Source organism: Oncorhynchus kisutch, linkage group LG13, assembly GCF_002021735.2.
Source record: "Oncorhynchus kisutch isolate 150728-3 linkage group LG13, Okis_V2, whole genome shotgun sequence".
NCBI lineage: Eukaryota > Metazoa > Chordata > Actinopteri > Salmoniformes > Salmonidae > Oncorhynchus > Oncorhynchus kisutch.
This window is the reverse complement of record NC_034186.2, coordinates 63,506,966-63,532,308: the sequence shown is the minus strand read 5'-3', so window position 1 is coordinate 63,532,308 and position 25,343 is coordinate 63,506,966. Positions and strand designations below refer to the sequence as shown.

General features: G+C 42.5%; 1 protein-coding gene across 1 annotated transcript; it reads right to left on the bottom strand.

Annotated features, from left to right (window-relative positions):
• Nucleotides 1-9,740: 9,740 nt before the first annotated feature.
• Nucleotides 9,741-24,397, bottom strand: LOC109901931 (thrombospondin-3a). Its single transcript, XM_020497946.2, has 22 exons — nucleotides 24,070-24,397; nucleotides 22,432-22,635; nucleotides 21,908-22,155; nucleotides 21,436-21,538; nucleotides 21,296-21,328; nucleotides 21,100-21,182; nucleotides 20,940-20,991; nucleotides 20,679-20,827; nucleotides 20,264-20,404; nucleotides 20,069-20,143; nucleotides 19,604-19,756; nucleotides 19,032-19,250; nucleotides 18,752-18,911; nucleotides 18,447-18,565; nucleotides 18,260-18,312; nucleotides 17,492-17,673; nucleotides 17,093-17,271; nucleotides 16,788-16,836; nucleotides 15,047-15,243; nucleotides 13,384-13,556; nucleotides 10,872-11,011; nucleotides 9,741-10,756 (listed from the first exon to the last, which is right to left on the bottom strand). Exons 1-22 carry the CDS (start codon nucleotides 24,161-24,163, stop codon nucleotides 10,695-10,697), a joined length of 2,868 nt encoding a protein of 955 aa, XP_020353535.2. The 5' UTR covers nucleotides 24,164-24,397; the 3' UTR covers nucleotides 9,741-10,694.
• Nucleotides 24,398-25,343: the final 946 nt, after the last annotated feature.

Here is a 25,343-nt window from a genome sequence, read left to right as displayed (position 1 = left end):
TGTTCTATTTGCAACCTGTTGTTGCTAGTGTGTTTTCTTATTTTTATAGTAGGCCATTCTGTATTTATTGCCCTCTTGGTCATAAATCCCCAAGAAAGTCGGTTCAAGCCGTTTTGACAGATATCGTAGCCAGTTGAGTAAAAAAAGTGTAGACTTTTGTCAATATTGCACTGGCTGGTCTCGGGGGCAATTCGTATTATTCTGTGCATAAATCTTTGACACTCCATTTAGTATGATATATTATGCTACGTTATTCATACGAATAAATGGTCGAATTGTGCTACACAATTCAAAAGTAGCCCATCATTCCACAGGGCAAAAACTGGTTGAATCAACGTTGTTTAAAGGTAATTTGTCAAGGTATTGTGACGTGGAATCTATACTGAACAAAAATATGAATGGAACATGTAACAATTTCAAAGATTTTACTAAATTACAGTTCATATAAGGAAATCAGTCAATTGAAATAAGGCCCTAATCTATGGATTTCACACTACTGGGAATACAGATATGCATCTGTTGGTCACAGATACCTTAAACAAAAGGTAGGGGTGTATATAAGAAAAACAGTCCCTATCTGGTGTGACCACCATTTAGCTCATGCAGCAACACATCTTCTTTGCATAGAGTTGATCAGGTTGTTGCAGTCATCATGCCATTTGTACATTCCCTCAAAACTTGAGAAATCTGTGGCATCTTGTTGTGTGACAAAACTGCACATTTTAGAGTGGCCTTTTATTGTCTGCAGACCAAATTGCACCTGTGTAATGATCATGCTGTTTAATCAGGGTCTTGATATGCCACATCTGTCAGGTAGATGGATTATGTCAAAGGGAGAAAAAAATGGAGAGGAGGCAAAGGAGAAAAATGCTCACTAACAGCGATGTAAATACATTTGTGCCCAACATTTGAGAGAAATAAGCTTTTTTTGTGGATAATGGAACATTTTTGGGATCTTTTATTTCAGCTCATGAAACATGGGACCAACACTTTACATGTTGTGTTTATATTTTTGTTCAGTTTATATGGAAAATACATTGGATTTGATAAAAGTAATCAACTATTGTTTTTAGGGTGAAATTTAAGCAAATTGACAAACCTTGTATAAAATATTTTGAATTTGTGCCTTTAAAACAACATTAGATCTTCAACCCTAGATCCATTATCAGAAATAAATTATAATAAGAAGAATTCTACAAAAAAATAGACAATATAATAGGCCTAAGGTTTCAACCTTTGATGTAAAGACATTTAGTGATATTGAATTTTGTTGGGCTGTCAATGTAGCCGATGCGAAATGGCTAGCTACTTAGTGGTGGTGCGCGCTTGTAGCGTTTCAATCGGTGATGTCACTCGCTCTGAGACCTTGAAGTAGTGGTTCCCCTTTGCCCTGCAAGGGCTGTGGCTTTTGAGGAGCGATGGGTAACGATGCTTCGAGGGTGACTGTTGTCTGTGTGCAGAGCGTCCCTGGTTCTTGCCCAGGTCGGGGCGAGGGGACGGACGTAAAGTCTATACTGTTACATCAACACAACCAAATGTCAACATTTGATGGAGATGTATCTTCTGCTTGGATAATTCAATCTGCCACTCTTTTGAAATACAATAAATAGCCTATTAACTTGTTAACAAATAATATGTTGGATTCACCAACATGAGTCTCCAACTCAACCAAAAATAAATGTACACAAATGGGAACACTCAGATGGAACTAAAATGTATTAAAATTTATTTTAAAAATATGTTTCAGGCCTTTATGGTAGAGTGGCCAGGTGGAAGCCACTCCTCAGTAAAAGGCACATGACAGCCCACTTGGAGTTTGACAAAAGGCACCTAAAGGACTCTCAGACCATGAGAAACATGGTCTGGTCTCTGGTCTGATGAAACCCTGAGCGTTCAGGGCCTCTTTGACTTGAATGCCAAGCGTTACGTCTGGAGGGAACCTGGCACCATCTCTACGGTGAAGCATGCTGGTGGCAGTATCAGGCTGTTGGGATGTTTTTCAGCAGCAGGGACTGGGAGACTAGTCAGGATCGAGGGAAAGATGAACAGAGCAAAGTACAGAGAGATCCTTGATGAAAACCTGCTCCAGAGCACTCAGGACCTCGGACTAAGGCAAAGGTTCCAACAGGACAACGACCCTGAGCACACAGCCAAGACAATGCTAGAGTGGCTTCGGGATAAGTCTCTGAATGGCCCAGCCAGAGCCTGGACTTGAACCGAATCGGACATCTCTGGAGAGACTTGAAAATAGCTGTGCAGCAACACTCCCCAGCCAACCTGACAGAGCTTGAGAGGATCTGCAGAGAAGAATGGGAGAAACTTCCCAAATACAGGTGTGCCAAGTTTGTCGCGTCATACCCAAAAGAAGGCTGTTGTCAATGCCAAAGGTGCTTTAACAAAGTACAGAGTAAAGGGTCTAAATACTTGTAAATGTAATAGTTCCGTTTTTTATTAGTAATACATTTACAAAAATTCTAGAAACCTGTTTTTGCTTTATCATGATGGGGTATTGAGTGTAGATTGAAGGGATTTTTAAAATCCATTTTAGAATAAGACTGTAATGTAACAAAATGTGGAAAAAGTCAAGGAGTCTGAATTCTTTCCGAATGCACTGTACATATAAATGTTGATATTTGGTTGCATTTTAAACCCCCAAAAATGCAATATTACTTTTGTAATACAGTAAATAGCCTAAAGTTAAGGCTATCTTGCAAACTGATGTAACATTCAACCTTAAAATGAGTAACACATCCATGGCCACATTTTGAGGTTATTGTAACTATACTTCTTATGTAATCATATAAAATGTGTACAGTATGTTCAAGATAACATGCATAGGTCTTCGCAGGTCTTCACAATTGCTGTAATAATCTGTGCAGAACCTTGATCACTTACACCATGTACTTTTAATGTAATCTCAACTGCAATCCAGGTCATTTGGTTCTGCTATTGTATTAAGCACAGTGATAACCCATTAAACTATTGTATAAATAAACAAAATATCTGACATTGTTTTACAATTTGAACTTTGCTCTACTTTTAAATGGTTGAAAGTGAAGTGATAGACATTCGGGTGACAACTTATCAGACATTGTTTTTCCATTGGAATTAGGTTGTGCTTTTAGATGGTTGGAAGCATATTGATTCAAAAACATGAGCTGGCGCATACCCAGAATAATAGTTAGTGTGCAGCTGATGACTAACGGCGAATAAACTATAAACTATCAAAATAAAGAAAGTTGCACACTTCATGAATAAACTCCCAGCAATTGTATGAGTATTTACCAACGTTTCAGTATCACTGTGCCAATTGAATGGGTATTTACCAACGTTTCAGTATCACTGTGCCAATTGAATGGGTATTTACCAACGTTTCAGCATCACTGTGCCAATTGAATGGGTATTTACCAACGTTTCAGCATCACTGTGCCAATTGAATGGGTATTTACCAACGTTTCAGCATCACTGTGCCAATTGAATGGGTATTTACCAATGTTTCAGCATCACTGTGCCTTCCTCAGGGAAGCATATTGATAACATATTGAAAATTCTGCTAACTTTGGCTGTCTTTTTGAGTGGGTGAATATAGGTTGTAATCTCATTGATCAACATCTCAACCAAATACTATCCAATTATCCATGTTTTGATAAGGTGGTGTGCCCAGTGGGCTACCTCTTACCAGGTCATAAAATAGCATATGAATTGGATAATGTGATTTATCATACGTCTTGGATGATGTATAGTATTGTATATCTTTCTCTGAGACCAGAGCCCTTTACTATGAATCAGGTTTGAGGAGTTAGCAGGTACTGTAACTTTGGTCAACTCTTTTTTCAAATCAAATCAAATTTATTTGTCACATACACATGGTTAGCAGATGTTAATGCAAGTGTAGCGAAATGCTTGTGCTTCTAGTTCCGACAATGCAGTAATAACCAACGAGTAATCTAACCTAACAATTCCAAAACTACTACCTTATACACACAAGTGTAAAGGGATAAAGAATATGTACATAAAGATATGAATGAGTGATGGTACAGAACGACATAGGCAAGATGCAGTAGATGGTATCGAGTACAGTATATACATATGAGATGAGTAGTGTAGGGTATGTAAACAAAGTGGCATAGTTTAAAGTGGCTAGTGAAACACGTATTACATAAAGATGCAGTAGATGATAGAGTACAGTATATACATATACATATGAGATGGATAATGTAGGGTATGTAAACATTATATTAAGTAGCATTGTTTATTAAAGTGGCTAGTGATATATTTTACATCAATTTCCATCAATTCCCATTATTAAAGTGGCTGGAGTTGAGTCAGTGTGTTGGCAGCAGCCACTCAATGTTAGTGGTGGCTGTTTAACAGTCTGATGGCCTTGAGATAGAAGCTGTTTTTCAGTCTCTCGGTCCCAGCTTTGATGCACCTGTACTGACCTCGCCTTCTGGATGATAGCGGGGTGAACAGGCAGTGGCTCGGGTGGTTGTTGTCCTTGATGATCTTTATGGCCTTCCTGTGACATCGGGTGGTGTAGGTGTCCTGGAGGGCAGGTAGTTTGTCCCCGGTGATGCGTTGTGCAGACCTCACTACCCTCTGGAGAGCCTTATGGTTGTAGGTGGATCAGTTGCCGTACCAGGCGGTGATACAGCCCGACAGGATGCTCTCGATTGTGCATCTGTAGAAGTTTGTGAGTGTTTTTGGTGACAAGCCAAATTTCTTCAGCCTCCTGAGGTTGAAGAGGCGCTGCTGCGCCTTCTTCACGATGCTGTCTGTGTGGGTGGACCAATTCAGTTTGTCTGTGATGTGTACGCCGAGGAACATAAAACTTACTACCCTCTCCACTACTGTCCCATCGATGTGGATAGGGGGGTGCTCCCTCTGCTGTTTCCTGAAGTCCACAATCATCTCCTTAGTTTTGTTGACGTTGAGTGTGAGGTTATTTTCCTGACACCACACTCCGAGGGCCCTCACCTCCTCCCTGTAGGCAGTCTCGTCGTTGTTGGTAATCAAGCCTACCACTGTAGTGTCGTCCGCAAACTTGATGATTGAGTTGGAGGCATGCGTGGCCACGCAGTCGTGGGTGAACAGGGAGTACAGGAGACAGCTCAGAACGCACCCTTGTGGGGCCCCAGTGTTGAGGATCAGCGGGGTGGAGATGTTGTTACCTACCCTCACCACCTGGGGGGCAGCCCGTCAGGAAGTCCAGTACCCAGTTACACAGGGCGGGGTCGAGAGCTTGATGGCGAGTTTGGAGGGTACTATGGTGTTAAATGCTGAGCTGTAGTCGATGAACAGCATTCTCACATAGGTATTTCTCTTGTCCAGATGGGTTAGGGCAATGTGCAGTGTGGTTGAGATTGCATCGTCTGTGGGCCTATTTGGGCGGTAAGCAAATTGGAGTGGGTCTAGGGTGTCAGGTAAGGTGGAGGTGATATGGTCCTTGACTAGTCTCTCAAAGCACTTCATGATGACGGAAGTGAGTGCTACGGGGCGGTAGTCGTTTAGCTCAGTTACCTTAGCTTTCATGGGAACAGGAACAATGGTGGCCCTCTTGAAGCATGTGGGAACAGCAGACTGGGATAAGGATTGATTGAATATGTCCGTAAACACACCAGCCAGCTGGTCTGTGCATGCTCTGAGGGCGTGGCTGGGGATGCCGTCTGGGCCTGCAGTCTTGCGAGGGTTAACACGTTTAAATGTTTTACTCACCTCGGCTGCAGTGAAGGAGAGTCTGCATGTTTTGGTTGCGGGCCGTGTCAGTGGCACTGTATTGTCTTCAAAGCGGGCAAAAAAGTTATTTAGTCTGCCTGGGAGCAAGACATCCTGGTCCGTGACGGGGCTGGTTTTCTTTTTGTAATCCGTGATTGACTGTAGACCCTGTCACATACCTCTTTTGTGTCTGAGCCGTTGAATTGTGACTCTACTTTGTCTCTATACTGACGCTTAGCTTGTTTGATTGCCTTGCGGAGGGAATAGTTACACTGAGTTCAACTCGGGTTAACCGGTACCATGAAAGTCACTCACCTTTTAGCCAGGTACATTTCTATGGCAACGAATCCTTCAGAACTAACCTGATTGGGGCAGGCTAACTCAGGGCTAACTCAATGTGTCCTAAATAAGTGTCTGAGCCACTAGTTGAGGACCAATGTTAAAGAATGTGTGTATAAAAAAAATGGAAATGTTAAATACCTATCACATTACACATTTAGTAATGACAGCATTTGCTTTCCAAACTGTACGTTTTTTCGCGCAATTGTATTTTGAAATTTTCAAAAAGAAAACTGACAACTGTAACCAACCAATGACATATAATCCATAGATGGCAGTTCCCATTCAAGTCAAGACTGGTGGCCATTGCTAGTGTATTCATGAGTTTATCTGTAAAATTGCCAGGGTTAAAGATTCCAAAACCCTGCTATAGATATGTCTATATATGGCCACAATGCAACAAGCTGTTCCACAGATCGAAGAAGGAGCGATAGTAGTGGGAAACAAGGTGCTTGTGCATTGATCAACACACCAAAACACACCAAACACGACATTAACGATAAGTAATGAAATAAAGCTAACTTTTCTTTCATTATCATTTCAGCACAAATGAAAATGTGGCACTGACCCATCAATGGATTGATATTTCAGCATAGTCTCAATGAAGAGTTCGCCTTCGACTAGCCATGTGCGACATGCACACGCAGTTACAAGCCTGATAGAGTTAGCGGCAGGCGGACGAGCAATATCCACCGTCATACGGATGAAGCCTGACCTGGAATGTGAGTAGATCTAGTTTGCTTCATAGTATACCACTCAGGTTGCTTGTTGCACCATAACAACAAAGGTGAATTACGGGGAGAATTTACGTAAAAGGTTAGGAGAACTCAAAAGTTGGTGAATTTGGTTAAGTTTAGAATAAGGGTTAGGGGAAGGGTTAGCTAAAATGCTACAGTTGTCCCCAATTTGACTCAAACACGCAACATTTGGATTGCTAGATGGTCACAGATTACACCCATCCATCCTCCCTGATCCAATCTCCCTACTTTTAGTTCTGCCTAAAGTAACTAAACCATTGGTGGGTATCATACTGTAGGCCTTGGAGGTGCCCAGAAATACGTAAAGTATGTTTGGTATGGCTCTGAGGACAGGCTGCATGGTTTGTAAGATGACCCAACAAAACCAATTGTCTGCACCATGCACCATTCATTCACACAGCCAAGGTGCTAAACTCAGCTGGAGTAGGACAGGTGCCAAACCGCCCAAACAAACTGTAAGGCTATACTGTATATAGAAACTTTGAAATTGGTATAGAAAATACAACAAAGTGACCAAACGTGTTTTCAGATAGTAGGCGAACGTCAGTAAACGACATGACTAAAAGTGTTACCCTTTCAATTTATCTCTAGGTTTTCACGTGACATGTGGCGCGCACAAGTGGCGCGAAATTTCATTGATTGACATCTGAATATCATAAATGCCGAATTTGGGTGAGTCCATTGTAGTTTAATATTTCATCATGTTTTAATAAAAGTTCAAAGAGGTAGACATTCCTGCAGGGACACACACACAGGGGGAAGGATAGGCGAACGTGTTTCCTCAACTGCAGAGAATGTCCGAAGTTATTGGCCTTTTAAGAGGGGCACCTACATGCCTCAGTGAGCATTGCATAGTGGCCTTTGTTTGTTGTAGCAGTGGGGGCGGGGTCCATTGACCAAGCAGTGGCAATTGGGAGCGCGAGGTCCATTGTCAGAGAGCTTTTAGGAGAGGAAAGAAGTCCTGTATCTTCGGGTCTGGATAATTGCAGAATGGGTTTGGAATGCATTTAAGAAAACAGATCCAGCATATAAGGAATTCTGGACTAATAAGAACGCATCTTTCTAACTACCTGGCGAGTTGTTGCTGATGCATTTTCATAGGCCATATCAAAATATGTTCCAGAGAATGGCGACACTATATGAATGAAGAGGCAATGAATCACTTGTGACTTGAGGTAAGGTTTTAAACACATTTCCATTGGTCTATATGTTTATCTTAGTGTACTTGTTTATAAGGGCTTAGACAGTTTGTGTTTGGACACACTCCTCCAAAGTCCAAACCTTTCCCCAAAGGAAATTATGCCCCTGTTATGTATCACAATATATATATATATTTATTATAATACTTTTGACAATACATTTTAGAATGTGGAAGTGTTTTTTCCCTAGAAAACTTTTTTTTATCCCTTTACTTTTTTGGTTGCCCTAAACAGATTACCCCTACGTGGCTTGGAGACCTGTTGCCCTGGTAACTGTTAGGGCTCATGTTTGTTGTGTGTGTTAATGTGTGTGTGTGTTTGTGTGTGTGTGTGTGTGTGTGTGTGTGTGAGAGAGAGAGAGCGAGAGAGAAATAGAGCATAAGCTCTTTTAGCCCATGACTAATATGCAACACTTTTGTCTTCCTCAGGTGATGTGAGTCTCAGACATATCTGAAGAGAGGGTAGACTTGGGATTGCAGCCAGATCATGAAATGTTGGTGCTTGGGGATGCAGATTAAGTGTTAACCCCTCCCAGGGCCAGGCAGGTGTGGGATGTGGTGCACTGTTGTACAATGCCCTCCCAATATTGCACTCGTCCCGGCCTCCCGGACCCAGGGTATTCCATCTTTAACAGAGGAGCTCAGAAAGGTTGTTTTTCCTCATTCTTTTCTCTCCGTAAACATGTGGAAGAGCACTGTGACATGTACTTCAAAACTTTGATCTGTCTTAAAAAATATATATATATATATTTTCAAAATTACTTTCTACAGCACATTTTGCTACTACAATTATTTAGAGATACATATTTCATATCTGTAGTACTGTCATTGGCTATATTGACCCAATTTATTCTATCTATTCGCAACACGTGGCCTGCTACTGGGAGAAACCCAGGGAATTTATTCTATACAGTTGGTAAGCCTCTGCTTCCAAACGGTCCCACTGTCTGCACCTGACACTGGCTGGCTAGCTTCCATGTGGGGACCTTTGCCAACTCCACTAAGTCATTCTCTTCCCTCTGTCCTTGTGACTTCACTCTGAAAGTTCCCACATATTGGGATAGGAAGCAGTATTGCACAAACTCTGTATGGCCAGCAAGACCTAGGATGACAAATGCCTATCATATTGCATCTATTCACACCTGAGAGAGAGTTCTAAATGGAATCCAAATTCATTTTCAAGTCTGTCCTCAGCAGGGTAACTCGTTTTGTTGTTATTACACAAGTAGAATGGGAAGAGGCTTTATTTCACTTATGTGGTAACAAAATGCTCAACTCCATTACAAAGTAAGTTACAATGTAACAACATGTTAAAATACAGTGTTATCATTGAGTTATTACAGTGTTACTACACTGGCATAAGAATAACCTAATTAGGCTATGTGACACATAATATATGATATTAAATATAGCAAGTTCTGTACAATGTATATGGATTTTTATGACTGGCTATTATGGTGGAGCAGAGAAGCAGACTGTTGAGACAGACTGGGCAGTTCAGTCAGTTGAGCCCTGGGGTCTGTCTGCTCCTGGGAGGTATGATGACAACCACAGCACTCAACGATTAGAAACAGTTAGCACCATTGTCACCACATACATCACTGACTAGATGACCTTGGAACAGCAGTGCTCACTCACAGTTGCTCTTGATTTATTTGACAGTTTTTTTTAAAGTAGCATCGTTCATTAGCATTCTTGTTGTGTACAGAATCACAAAGGTCAAATAAACATATTTTTAAGAAATTCAATTGTTTATTCTTTTTTGTGGACAAACATTGTTTTGCTCATTGTTTATGCTTCTGTTGAATTAATCAGTTAAAGATGACTTAATTCATAGAAACACTTCCAATAAGGCTTTATTTCATATTCAATTACTGGGCACAAACTCAGATGTCCAGGAAAGTATACACTAGAATCCACAGAGATCCACGTTTATTCAAAATAGGGACATAATTCCACTATTAAAGGCTGAACGTAATATGGCTAAATAACTGCAAGTCTACAGTCTCTTGTGACATATCTGTATTTTGCTGCTGAGATGACATTATCTGATCATGACAGAGTTACCAGGAGTTTCATATCCAGAGGATGTACAGTATTTATCAAATTCCCCTCATCCCTGTAACGTTAGCTTGTGCTTTTTATTTTACAGTTAGATATGAGATGGAAAAACACATCCTTTAACTGTTCAGTCTTAAAACACAAAATGGAATCCATGTATTCCTATAATAGCTGTAAATACAAAAACACAAAGCAACAACAGCACTCACACCCAACGCAACAGTTAAACTCAACGGTTAACCGCTGTCATTCACACAACCACCGTTCATACAGTGAAATTGAGGTCAAGAACAGCAACTCAAACCCAGAAGTAACACAGTCCTACATACATGAATTATCATGTATACTTTCTTCCAAAGTCTCTGGTACCTTTTTGCTTTTCCAGTCTGGTATAATAACAATGTTGTAAATTGGTTCTTCTTCTTCCTTTACCACAACTCTGAAACCCCTCCCCTTTCACTCAATGGCAGACACAGTCACACACATTTGAACAGCAGTTGGAAGTCTGTACTGAGAGGCAGTAAGAGTGTGTGTGTGAATGTGTGTGTGAGTTTGTGTAGATAGACAGTGCTGGACAGGTTACTCATCTACATTCCTCAGCACTCACACATCCTCGAATCATCTCACACTTTGATGTGCAGCAGGACCTGTTTGCGATATGGGTTGAAGTCGTCTGGAACAGTGTCTAATAAACAACAGATACATGAAGCAGAACATACAAGTAAATTAGTTCACTAGCATTATGTTGTTCAATACAAGTATCGTTAGTGGTTAGTAGCAATGTGAAGAACGCTGCTTACCGTTGCAGCGGTAGCGCAGGTTGGACCAGATGATGTTCTCTTGGGAGAAACAGAAGACCCCCAGTCGTCCGCCTCTCATGGTAGTGTCAATCACCACGCCAGAGTCAGCCACAATCTCCGTCCCCTCATATAACTTCACCCTGCCACAGAGCGCGGGACAATGCACAAATCAGGGGACTTTTACATTCATTTCTAGCCATGTTCCCTCTGGTAATTATCCAAATGAAAGTCATCCACACTGTCTTTATTTATACCACTGTCACATACCCATAACATGTGATTGTTGTGGGTAGCTGTAGTAGTTGGCATATGGTCATATAAGAGATTAGTCAAATGAAGTGCCACCAAACTAAAACCCAGTGGCAAGTAACCACAGAACTCAAAATGGGTGATTTGGATGAACAGAGAAAGAGAGACAGAGAGCAAGCCCAGCCCCTGTCCCAGCCACTGCCTGAGTGAGTGCAGTGCATCGCTGCAGTGCTCCATTGACTCCTCTGCACAGCATACAAAGCAGGTGTCTCTCTGTTTGGGTCTGAATAGGGCCTCCCTGCCTCTAAAAAGACCTGTCTCTCTCTCTCCACTCTCCCCTCACTGCACCCCACTGGAGTGCCCCCCCCCCCCCCCCCCCTCCTCCACAAACTCCACCCCCCAACTCTCCTTTTCTCTGGCAACTTTTTTAAATAATGGGCAGTGGCATGTATTCATGGATGCCAAGGGAAGCTCGGCTTCCCCCAAAAAATTTACAAAAAAATATATATACAAAATAATGTATCTTTTGCCTCTCTGTGTTTCATAAATTTCCTTCAATTCGCAACAGGCTGAATGTATCTCATCAGAGAAAGCATCTGATCTGGCATCTGGCATCGTTGCCCATGAAAGGTAGTTAGGCTAACTAGCAAGCATTTTAATCAGGTAGCCTAGGACAACAAAAAGTGTGTACTATATGACAGAGTCATAAGCCGTTTAGGCAACATGAAAGAGGAGGATGGAATTGGCGTTTCTCTACAAGTAGGGTGAGTCAACATGTTTTTCTACTTATACGCACGCAAACACACACAAATACACACACACACACACACACACACACAGAGAAATCAGTTACATGGACAGCCACATCATATTTAGCTTACGTTGATTGGACTAAATCGTTTTTGGTATCTTTTAGTTGTCACTGTATTAGACTAAGCGTAGTTGATAAGATGATGTTGAAATGGTGCTGGAATAGTGGAGGCTGTTTTTCCTGTTTTCTTTGCAACTTGCGGAAACTTTCCGAGGTTCTAAATCCATAAACATTACCTTGCTTGAACATGTTGTAGGTCATGTAACTGTTTGTTACATGCAATATGTTTTGTGGACTTCACCGGACAGATGTTGCTCTCCAGTTTTGTAATGAAACAAATATGTGGTTGAATTTATTCTGCCACTGTGTCTTCTTATTGTATATATATCACAGTGTCAAGACAGGCTATAGAGCAAATAAAGCAATTATCACAACACATAGGTTATATAATGGCTTTTTGTTCTGGTTTGGCTTCCCCTGTGATTTTACCCACGCATCGCTACTGATAATGGGACAGAAATGTAAGGGTTTTGAGAGATGCTCAAACACAGGTATTGGTTCAAATGAATGTGTCTTTTGAAAATGTCTAGCTGATGCTTTGTTGAGCACAATGTGGTATTTATGCCACCCAATAAAGCTGGTTTCTTAAACTATTTGCATAAGCAATATGTTCCTCGGACATGACATCTGATTCAAGATATTCTCTTTCACTCTTAGAATTTGACAATCTGTTTGAGATTTTTCCTTATTCTGCTATGTTACTCTCAGTGCCTCTAGTCAGACTCCCTCACACTTGTTTATCTTTCTGTTTCTTTCTCTGTCTTTGATACTCTCCCTGCTCTCTCCCTCTCTCGCTTTCTCCCCCTCACCCCCCTTCTCTCTCTCTCTTGCTCTCTCTGTCTCTCTCAGACCCCCCACTCTACAGTAGTTTCCTCTGGATCTGCATATGAACGGGCGCTCAGCAAATTCTTGCCAAGGATTTGGTTGACATGGCAACGGGGACAATAGAGGGCCAGGGGGCCCGGTCTCTCTGTAAAAGTCACAAAGAGGTTTAGGAGGGAAAAATATGGAGTATATATTGGTGAATAGCCACCCAGTCCACCAAACTGCCACCAGCCATCTTTCTTTTTCTTTTTTTATCATCCAAGCCAAGGCAGTGTAAACTCCCTCTAGTGGTCAACAGTGGTCACACACAGCCGTGTATCACAACAGTGTCCTGTCCAGTGAGGATGAACTCAGCTTCAAGTTCAAAGCCATCGAACACATCTGCCCCCGAGTAAGTAAAAAACAATGGAATTCTGATACATAGTTAAGCAGGTACTAAATGACTTCAGATCATAAATTCTATTGACAATAAAACAGTTACTGAACATCTGATACAAATAGAAAGTAGTAAATGAATATCAAATAAAAAGAATAAAGAACTAAGAGAGAAAGAGGGGTGTGGCCTACCTGATGTAGCCCACCTGGGGCCTGTGGCTGAGCTGCCAGCGGTAAGACGTCTTGTCTCTCCAGCCCACATTCCGTGGGTCCGACCACAGCAGCTTCACCTCCTCGTTGGTGTCCCCTGTGTGCCACAGGGCGTTACGCAGGTACTCACCAGGCCCTGTACGGGACTTCACTGCCTGGAGGGGGACAAGAGAGAGAGAGAGAGAGAGTTTGTTGCATATTCTGAACCCTGTAGCAGATGCTACTTTTTCCATTATTATATTTCACTGGATAACTATCAAAGGTTTTTAGAATGTCTCTCTACCACAACATGCTTTGTTGTACTTATACTACCTTTCAAAAGTGTGGGGTCACTTCGAAATGTCCTTGTTTTTTAAATAAAAGCACATTTTTTGTCCATTAAAAAAAACATAAAATTGATCAGAAATACAGTCTAGACATTGTTAATGTCATACATGACTATTGTAGCTGGAAACTGCAGATTTTTTAATGGAATTTCTGCATAGGCCCATTATCAGCAACCATCACTCCTGTGTTCCAATGGCACGTTGTGTTAGCTAATCCAAGTTTATCATTTTAAAAGGCTAATTGATCATTAGAAAACCCCTTTACAATTATGTTAGCACAGCTGAAAACTGTTGTACTGTTTAAAGAAGCAATAAAACTGGCCTTCTCTACACTAGTTGAGTATCTGGAGCATCAGCATTTGTGGGTTCGATTACAGGCTCAAAATGTCCAGAAACAAAGACCTTTCTTCCAAAACTCATCAGTCTATTCCTGTTCTGAGAAATTAAGGCTATTCCATGCGAGAAATTGCCAAGAAACTGAAGATCTCGTACAACGCTGTGTACTACTCCCTTCACAGAACAGCGCAAGCTGGCCCTAACCAGAATAGAAAGAGGAGTGGGAGGCCCCAGTGCACAACTGAGCAAGAGGACAAGTACATTAAAGTGTCTAGTTTGAGAAATAGATGCCTCACAAGTACTCAACTGGCAGCTTCATTAAATAGTACCCACAAAACACCAGTCTCAACGTCAACAGTGAAGTGGCTGCTTCGGGATGCTGGCCTTCGAGCCTTCATTTCTCAGAACAAGAATAGACTGACGAGTTTCAGAAGAAAGGTCTTTGTTTCTGGACATTTTGAGCCTGTAATCGAACCCACAAGTGCTGATGCTCCAGATACTCAACTAGTCTAAAGAAGGCAAGGTTTTATTGCTTCTTTAATCAGTATAACAGTTTTTAGCTGTGCTAACATAATTGTAAAAGGGTTTTCTAATGATCAAGTAGCCTTTTAAAATGATAAACTTGGATTAGCTAACACAACATGCCATTGGAACACAGGAGTGATGGTTGCTGATAATGGGCCTCTGTACACCTATGTAGATATTCCATAAAAAAACTGCAGTTTCCCGCTACATTAGTAATTTACAACATTAACAATGTCTACACTGTATTTCTGATCAATTTGATGTTATTTTACTGGACAAAACATTTGCTTTCCTTTCAAAACAAGGACATTTCGAAGTGACCCCACACTTTTGAACGGTAGTGTATATCCAACAGCAGAGTCTATCTGAAGGTGATTCTCAGGAAGTGTCCCGATTCAGCCAAGGTTCTTATCAGTAGCACCACCTATAGGCTGCTGTGTTTGTGTCCCATCACTCACTTTGAGCTGCAGGCCAGGTTGGGCCATGGCCCTGAAGGGTGTCGACTGCCAGTAGGTCTGCTCTGTCTGTTTCCACATCACCACGTAGAAGGAAGAGGAGTCCTGGTAGCCGAAGATGAAGCCTGCATAGTCGTCGTCCGTCACCGTGTTAATGTGGAAGGTGCCCTCAAAGTCCACCCCGTTGAACGCTGTGTAGCCTGGGGGAGGTTATTGCGTTGAGTCAGGTCAATTCAGTTTATTGGAATTTAAAAATATACAGTACCAGTCAAACATTTGGACACACCTACTCATTCATTATTTTTAAAATTTTCTACATTGTAGAATAATAATGGAGACATCAAAACTAAGAAATAACACATGGAATCATGTAGTAAGCAAAAACGTGTTAAACAAATCAAAATATATTTTATGTTTGAGATTCTTCAAAGTAACCACCCTTTGCCTCGATGACAGCTTTGCACACTCTTGGCATTCTCTCAACCAGCTTCATGAGTTAATCACCTGGAATGCATTTCAATTAGCCGGTGGGCCATGTTAAAAGTTCATTTGTAGAATTTCTTTCCTTCTTAATGTGTTTGAGCCAATCAGGTAGTGGTGGTATACAGAAGATAGCCCTATTTGGTAAAAGACCAAGTCCATATTATGGCAAGAACAGCTCAAATAAGCAAAGAGAAATGACAGTCCATCATTACTTTAAGACATGGAGGTCAGTCAATGCGTAAACTTTCAAGAACTTTGAAAGTTTCTTCAAGTGCAGTTGCAGAAACCATCAAGCGCTATGATGAAACTGATCTTTCATGAGGACCTCCACAGGAAAAGTAGACCCAGAATTACCTCTGCTGCAGAGGATAAGTTCATTAGAGTTACCAGCCTCAGAAATGTCATCCCAAATAAATGCTTCACAGAGTTCAAGTAACATCTCAACATCAACTGTTCAGAGGATACTGTGTGAATCAGGCCTTCATGGTCAATTTGCTGCAAAGAAACCACTACTAAAGGGCACCAATAAGAAGAAGAGACTTGCTTGGGCCAATAAACATGAGCAGGGGACATTAGACAGGTGGAAAGTTGTCCTTTGGTGGGATGAGTACAAATTTGAGATGTTTGGTTCCAACCACAATCTCTGCATGTGTGGTTCCCACCTTGAACCATGGAGGAGGAGGTGTGACGGTGTGATGGTGTGGGGGTGCTTTGCTGGTGACACTGTCAGTGATTTATTTAGAATTCAAGGCACACTTAACCAGCATGGCTAACACAGCATTCTGCAGAGATACGCCATCCCATCTGGTTTGCGCTTGGTGGGACTATCCTTTGTTTTTCAACAGGACAATGGCCCAACACACCTCCAGGCTTTGTAAGGGCTATTTTACCAAGAAGGAGAGTGATGGAGTGCTGCATCAGATGACCTGGCCTCCACAATCACCCGACCTAAACCCAATTGAGATGGTTTGGGATGAGTTAGACTGCAGAGTGAAGGAAAAGCAGCCAACAAGTGCTCAGCATATGTGGGAACTCCTTCAAGACTGTTGGAAAAGCATTCCAGGTGAAGCTTGTTGAAAATGCCCTTGAATGAGTAGGTGTGTACAAACTTTTGACTGGTACTGAATATATTTCTTTCCAGGACCTTTTCAATACACAGCTATACTCAAATCACTGTATAGGCCAGAATTTGAGTAATTCTATTTAGAATACATCACAAGACCAGAAGTAACAAACAACATAACCCACAACATCAACTTACCCACAGCTAAACCAGGATCACTGTTCATGGTCTGAACTATTTCCATGCCCTGCAATAAAAGAGGATTCGCTAATATCAGAATCCGTATCCACAATGAATCATACATAAGAGCGTGACAAATATGCACAAGGCAATATACCATGCTTTAGTCTGTAGTTAATGCACTAGCATAGGCCTATTTATAATAACCATAATAGTCCTCCTTGTAAACTGATTTCAGAGTAGGAGGATAACCTTAAAGGGATATTTCAGCCTACAATCAAAGTTGTTCATGTGTTGAGCCAAAGAGGGAGGTCAAGGGTCACCTGATTGAGCACCACCCAATTGGGATCGATCTGGGCATCGCCCTCTGGATCCAGAATGACTGTCTGATAGGCTCTGAAGTCTGTCAGAGTGACCTCTGAACTCTCAGGGCACACATCAATCAGATCCCAGACTGAATCGTTGTCAAAGTCGTTCTCACACACGTCACCCACCCCGTTACCTGGGAGAGGAGAGGGAGATGGCCATAGTAAGACAGAGGGGCACTTTTGAAGCATGTAGTGATGCAGAAGTTAAAAAAAATAAGCTAAAACTTGAACATTGAACTATCCCTTTAACGGTTGGTTACTGTTAAAGGGATAGTTCACTGTTCAAGTTTTAATAACGGTTGGTTACTGTTAAAGGAATAGTTCACTGTTCAAGTTTTAATAACGGTTGGTTACTGTTAGAATCTTTCTGGTTGGGGTTGGTGATAAGTCTGCAGTTGTCTTGAATGTCTGGGATCCTGTCATTGTCATCGTCATCGTCACAGTCGTCCCCAAGGCCATCGTTGTCCGAGTCCAGCTGGGAGCTGTTGGGATGGTCAGGGCAGTTGTCCCTGGAGTCCTGGTGACCGTCCCCATCCCTGGAACACACATAGACACATTGGAATTCAGTTCAACTCCTAGGATGGGATTTAATTCAAGGAGTGCTCTAGCACAGTTCACTAGACAACCGACAATGCGCCTTAGGCATTTTCAACAGCGTTCATGGTAAATGCTGCGCATGTCGGCTCAATCGTAAATGACCTTTTAAAATCCCGTATAGTGCGCTGCCCTATAACGCACCTTGCATTGAATCCTGGCCCAAGTCATGTTATGTTCACTTCTTTTGTTTGTACCGAAATAGTTTGTGTTTTTTTGATCACCTAGAAAAACACCATCAGGAAGTTCTAACAACTGCAGCACAAAAACAAGCCCCAGCAGGTGTGTGTGTCTACTTGTAAATCCCAGCAGGTGTGTGTGTCTACTTGTAAATCCCAGAAGGTGTGTGTGTCTACTTGTAAATCCCAGCAGGTGTAAAGTGAGTGTGTTTTTTTTGTGAATATGAGCGCAGCAGGTGCATGTATGTGTGTGTTAGGCACAGCAGGTGTAGCGCTGTGTGAAAGCTGTAGCAGTGTGAGTGCAGTTTGTGTGTGTTTGTGTGTGTGCATGTTGAAGTCAGAGACTCACGTGTCCTGGTCAGTGTCACACACATCTCCCACCAGGTCATTGTCAATGTCCGTCTAGGGGGAGAGGGTCAGAATAAACCAAAGACAAGACAAATGAGCAGCCTAAACCCCTGTTTCAGCCAAGAGTGGCTGAATATCTTCTGTAGATCCACATTTTGGGAGTTGGGGGTGTGTGAAGGTTATTTTACCTGCATGGGGTTACTGATCTCAGGGCAGCTGTCACAGGCGTCTCCTACCCCGTCTCCATCCCTGTCTGTCTGCATGGGGTTGGGGACCTTGGGGCAGTTGTCCAGCACGTTGGGGATACCTGAACACCAGGGGGAGACAGGGGGGAGACATGAGGACCATCACCTAGTTGCTTAGATTTGCTATGTTAACAATGAGTGTAATGCCAACTTCAACGGCGGCCCACAAAAAGGTCTCCCGGACATCTTGCCGTTTATGTGTGAGTGAAAGTGTGAGTGTGTGAGCACGCGTCTGTGTGAATACACACCATCTCCATCTATGTCATTGTCACAGGCGTCTCCTTGCCCGTTGCTGTCCGTATCCTTCTGGTCAATGTTAGGGACATTGGGACAGTTGTCACAGGCGTCACCGAAAGAGTCTGTGTCCGAGTTCTGCTGATCTTTGTTGGGTTCTAGTCGACAGTTATCCTGCAAAATATAACAGTTATGGTCATGAGAAAAAATGAGAAACAATGACTTACAATCATACAAGTTATATTATCACACACATACACCCAGATACAATTACCACATGAGATGGAAACACACCTCCACATTCTTGATGCCGTCCCCATCTGCGTCCTCGTCACACTGGTCTCCGATGCCGTCGTTGTCTGCGTCCTCCTGGCCTGAGTTGGGTGTGTAAACACAGTTGTCCTGTTTACAGTGCTTGTCATTGTCCATACAGGGCAGAGAGCGGTCTGGGTATCCATCAATGTCTGTGTCTGTGCCACAAGTGTTCCCGTTACCGGCCCAGCCAATGTTGCACTGGAGAATGGAAGAAAAGAGAGCATTTTAAAACATACAATACATCTATAACAGGGGTGGGCAATTCCAGTCCTTGAGGGCCTGATTGGTGTCACAGTTTTGTCCCAGCTCCAGCTAACACACCTGACTCCAATAATCAACTAATCATGATCTTCAGTTTAGAATGCAATTTGATTAATCAGCTGTGTTTGCTAGGGATGGAGAAAAAGTGTGACCCCAATCAGGCCCTTGAGGACTGGAATTGCCCAGCCAAGATCTATAAAGTAATATTTAGAGTTTGGCAGTATAGTGCAGTGTGGCTCCTCTTTTCCTGTCCAGGAGGGCAAAGATAGTAAAAGACCACTGTTGCTTACCGCACAGGACACCTCTCCGTTCCTCTCTATAATGCAGTGGGCGTTGGCATCACAAGGGTTAAAGCTGAGTGTGGCACAGGACCTACGGGGCACGCAGCCCACTGTCTGGTTCCCCAGGTATCCCACCTTACAGCCACCACACCTGAACGAGCCCTGGGAGAGAAAGATGGAAGGAGAGGTGGGAGAGAGAGAGAGAGAGAGAGAGAGAGAGAGAGAGAGAGAGAGAGAGAGAGAGAGAGAGAGAGAGAGAGAGAGAGAGAGAGAGAGAGAGAGAAAGGAGGAGGGTGGAGAGAGAAAGGGAGATGGAGGAGAGGAAGGGGGAAGGGAGAGAGAACAGCTTTACTACACAGCGGCTCTAGAGTACCCTCATATGATCACAAGAGGGCGATGTCTCGTTTGTGAAGATTTGACACTGTACATACATTGTAATAAACATCTTCACATTGGAAAAGGGTTTCTACTTACGATGGTGTTGGTACACATGGAGTGGGGCACACAGGCATTGGCAACTTCAATACACTCATCGATGTCTACACACTCCTATAGACAAACCCACAGCAAGGTGTGTGAGGAAGAAAAAATACAATAGGGAATTATGGATTATGTCAATAAGGAAAAAAGTGATAGTGTGTGTGTGTGTGTGTTTGTGTGTGTGTGTACCTGCTTGTGGTACTTGGCGTACTCCAGTCCGACCCCAAAGAGGGGTGGGCCCCAGAGACCAGGGGGGCAGAGCTCACAGCTAAAACCCTTTACTGTGTTTATACACGCACCTGGAGAGTAGCAGGGCTGGGCTATGGAACACTGAGACAGGTTAGAGAGACAGAGAATAGAAATAGAGAGTGAACAGAGAGAGTGGGGGAGACGAGAGAGAAATAGACAGAGATAAGTGGTAAAGTAGGGGCTCTTTGAAATAAGAGCCGTGCTGAGTACAGTACTTGAAGTGACAGCTCAGCTGTCACCCTAAAAGCCTTGTCAATTCACATTTCATTCAACTGTGAGCTTGAGGCAGTGTAAAAACCACAATTTAAAACCCGGCCAGGCTCATTTCCATTTCCTGTCTGTTATTGTGTTATACCTCGTCAATGTCCTGGCAGTGGGTTCCGTTGCCCATCATGCCCTCTGGGCAGGGACCACAGCGGTACCCTGGGTAGTCAAAGGTCTCCATGCAGGAAACACCCTTAAAACAGGGGTTGGGGGAGCAGGGGGAACGAGGGTCGTGGAAGCCTGGAGGTCAACACACCGTTGGTTTAGGTTTTGTTGTGTATTTAAGAGCGAGACAAGAATAGGGTCAAATTTTCCATACATATTGTTTGTTTTCCCATGGCTGTTCACTCACCACACACTTGGCACTCCAGAATGGTGTTCCTAATCAGGGACATCTCCTTCACCTGGAGAAGGAGAGGACATCAGTGAAAATGCACAATCACATACAGTATGCAGACACACACACATACTGCATGCATACACTTGTACAAACCCACACACACACAACCCACCTGCTCTCTGATGTCCTCTCGCAGCTCTCCTAGGATCTGGTTAAAGATGATCAGCTGACCAATCAGAGCCTTAGTGTGGTCACCTGACATACAATACCCACAGAATGCCAAATCATTGTCAAGTAAAGCCAACACACATTTCCATAAGACATTGATTCCACTGTATACTTGAAAAGAGACATTTGGATACACTCACCTAGAATGGAGTTCACTTCTGCAGTCACACCGACTGTAAGAAGAGGAAAAGGACTTTAGGTTGAAACATGTTCAGGATACACATCTGATTAACTTCTTTCATTACAGACTTGGAAAGTCATGTAGTGATTTTGGACACACCTGTGTTGTAAACTGATGAATCCCCCTGGAATGGACAGTCTGCCAGGGTACCTGCTTTGGCCACACTGCCCCCTAGCGCCATTTTGAGGGACTCCACAGCGCCCTGTAATGGGAGAAGCTTGGATCACGCCATGTTGTGGTTGAAGCTGCTATTAATGATATGATTTTAAATGACAGCTGTTGCTATGGTTAAAGGTAGTCAAAGAGGACCAACTCTCAATTAAAAGTCGCCTCCACTCCTCGTCTGCTCCACTTCATCTACACTGATGTGAAAGACCTTGACAGGTGAAAGCTAATTTCCAGTAGGCATCCACCATATTGCTTCACCCTGTGTTTTCAAATAAGTGCAGATTGAGGATAGGAGACGAGGAGAGAAAGCCACGTTGGCCTATTGAGATGAAGCCCTGACCCTTAGCTAAAGGGGCATGGGATTTACTTGAGACTTAGTGTCAGACTCAGTGCTCCTTGTCACCTGTAGCCTTGCATAGGCCTTGAAGCCATTACGAATCTCCACCTTCTCCGCAGAGAGAGGGACCAATGGAGGGAGGCCCTGGCTGGAGTCAGCCAATCGACAATTGACGTAGAGCTCCAGGTGTAGGTTGTCTCTGCGCAAGCCTCCAACCCGGAGAATAATGGAGTGTGTGCGACCATCAGCCAGGTTTGCGCTCTGGAGGTTCACTGTGTGAATTTTGCCATCCTCCCTCACGTAACGCACCAGAGCTATGAGAGAGGGTAACGGGGAGCATAAAAAATCAAAAAAGGATTTACTGAACAAGGAAAGGTAACTAATAACAGCAAAAGAAGAACAAGGAGAGAAAAGTCAAACAGATACAAAAAAGGGGCGTGGAAAAAGGGAAACTTAATGGACAGATTGATATTCATGTGAACACTTTTAAATACTAAAGGTGGTTTGAGACGGAGTTAGTTGTACGCTCCGTCACAGAGAAACTGGGAAATAGTTCATTCTGTTTTAATCAGAGGGTGAGAGTGAAGTACCTTTATTGATCTTTCCCATGATGGCCAGCTCCAGGTACTTCTTGTTCTCCTCTTTGCTGTAGAGGCCCAGCAGCACCCCTCCCATCTTGGGAGGCAAGCGGAATGTGGACACGATGTAGATGTCACTGAGCACACTCATGGCACCTGTCAACTTCTCCACCGCAGACACACTGGTCTTGGAGTCCAGCGTTAGCATGTCAATGACTGGAGAGGGGGTGGGGAGAGAGAGATAATGAAAGAGGGAATGACAGAGAGAGATAATGAAGAGAGAGAGGGTATCTATCTACCATGTTCCCTGATCAAAGGCTCTCATCCAGTCCCATGATGACGCTTCACCTTTGACCCTTGCCCAGGTATATGAGGACACCTGTTGAGTGATTAGTTGACATCTCTGAAGCAACATCTAACTTAACCATTGCAAATCTGACTCTTATTATAACCACATCCCTTATGAAGACTCCTTAAGAAACAAGTTTTACAAGTTGTTTAATTTCACTAATAAATCCCCATCTACAGTTTAAATGTTTGTTTAATAGGCAGATAGTACAGTGTTATAACATTGAAGGTACAGATACATAGTACATTTCAACTATTTTCTTACACATATTTTTCTATTTAATTTCTCTTCCTATGACTATGAATTTATCTCTGTATTTATTGTCTTTCCTAGACTATGCACCAATACAGAATTCATTTACTTCCATCAATTTTAAGCAGTGGCATTCCTGAGCATTATCACAGAGAACTTCATAGTGCCAAAAGTCAAAGCCCATGTTGACACATTGCTGGATATTAAAACCCAGGAGGAAACAAAAGAGAGAGGAATAAAAGGAGCGGGACTCCTGGCTGCTTTCTGGCTCTTAGTAAGAAGGCTTTCCCCTTCCTCCTTCCTCTCTCTCTGTCTCTCTCTCTCTCTCTCTCGCTATTATTTCTGACACCTCCTCACCCATTCACACACTGGTTTGGACAATGAGGTTTGGCAATGATCAGGATTTCTGCCACAAAAAGGCTGTGAGCACTCAAGGGGGAAAGAGGGGAATAGGGGGAAAGTCAGCCAAGGAAGTCAGAAAATAGTTGGCCTAGCACGTTCTCTGTTCCTGTATATGTCATAAAGAATACAAGTGGAGGAGAATATCAGTTATGACATGGGGAAGGAAAAAACTGGTCATCTCAAAAAAGAAAGAAAAGAGAGAGGAAATATGAATGATCAATTAGAAATAATATTAAATATTATTCCTGTATGAAATGGAAAATAAATTAACCAGCAGTGAAACATGACCAACATAACCAAGATGAATGAGACAACAGATGATAGAAAGTAGCCTATAGAGATAAAACAGCACATTTCAAGCCAGAAAGATGAAAGAAAAACGTTGCGCCCTGTGTGTGGAGTGTTTTACGCTCGACTTGGAAATTGTTATACGGTTCGCACACACTTCTAAAACTACAGTTTTAACTAATATTATCAGGGTTATAACAACCATATCGAGTTTATGTGTGTCTATGGCAGAACAAAGTGAAGTCCCAGACCAAAAACTGTCTGCATCAATTAATTTCGAAAACACACTTCCACCTAATTTAATTTGATGATTCACAAAATAAGCACTCCTATGAGTGAGTTAGTATTATTTGTTTTACCTTGCATATCTTGCTTATCCATTGGCTCACATGTTGCAATAAATAGAAATGTGGATAGAGCCAGAAAAGTTGGCACATCGCGCCTCGCACCCATGTCCCAAGAAACGGTGCGGGAAAGTTGACACGAAAGTCAACAGGAGTAAATAACCATCCGCCGAGAGTCCACTTTGATGTTTATGAATGGAGCTTTATTTCAAAGTGAAAAATATAAGTCTGCAGGGTGAGTTGACCGCAGAATGTAGGTTCAAGAGCCGTTACAAATGTCGACTGGCTTCCTACAGGCGCGCTCCGGCCAAGTACCTCGTTCGCGCAGAGTGGATGTGACAGTGAGCGAGGGAGTTCATTCGCCTGCTATAACCTGAGGCGTGCGGGGTGTCAAACTTTCTCAATTCTCATGTTATACAGCCATAATCTAGGCTGTGCCGGTAGTCTATACAGTAATTAATCTGCTATAACGTTATTTATAGCAGGGGTGTTCAACTCTTACCCTATGAGGTATGTTTTACCCAATAATTAATTGCACCCACCTGGTGTCCCAAGTCGAAATAAGTCCCTGATTAGAAGGGAACAATGAAAGAACACAGGTAGAACTGGCTTCGAGGTCCAGAGTTGATTTTGAGGGGCCTATAGCCTTAAGTAGGCTATATACTTCAAACATATCAGGCTATCCTCCCTGGGCAGGAAGATAAAAGAGGGCAAGGAAAGAAGAACAAAACAGAAAAACAAACAAGATGTCATAAAATGGTTCACATGTGTTTCCACGATATTAAGGTCTACTAAACTAACATTTGGAATTGTTTTAAGATGGTAATACCATGGATCATTTAGCTATTAGATTTAACATTTTAGGACACCTTTAGGAATGGCTATCAAATATATGTATATATACAGTTGATGTCGGAAATGTACGTACAATTAGGTTGGCATCATTAAAACTCGTTTTTCAACCACTCCCCAAATTTCTTGTTAGCAAACTATAGTTTTGGCAAGTCGGTTAGGACATCTACTTTGTGCATGACACAAGTCATTTTTCCAACCATTGTTTACAGACAGATTATTTCACTTACAATTCACTGTATCACAATTCCAGTGGGTCAGAAGTTTACATACACTAAGTTGACTGTGCCTTTAAACAGCTTGGAAAATTCCAGAAAATTATGTCATGGCTTTAGAAGATTCTGATAGGCTAATTGACATCATTTGAGTCCATTGGAGGTGTACCTGTGGATGTATTTCAAGGCCTACCTTCAAACTCAGTCCCTCTTTGCTTGACA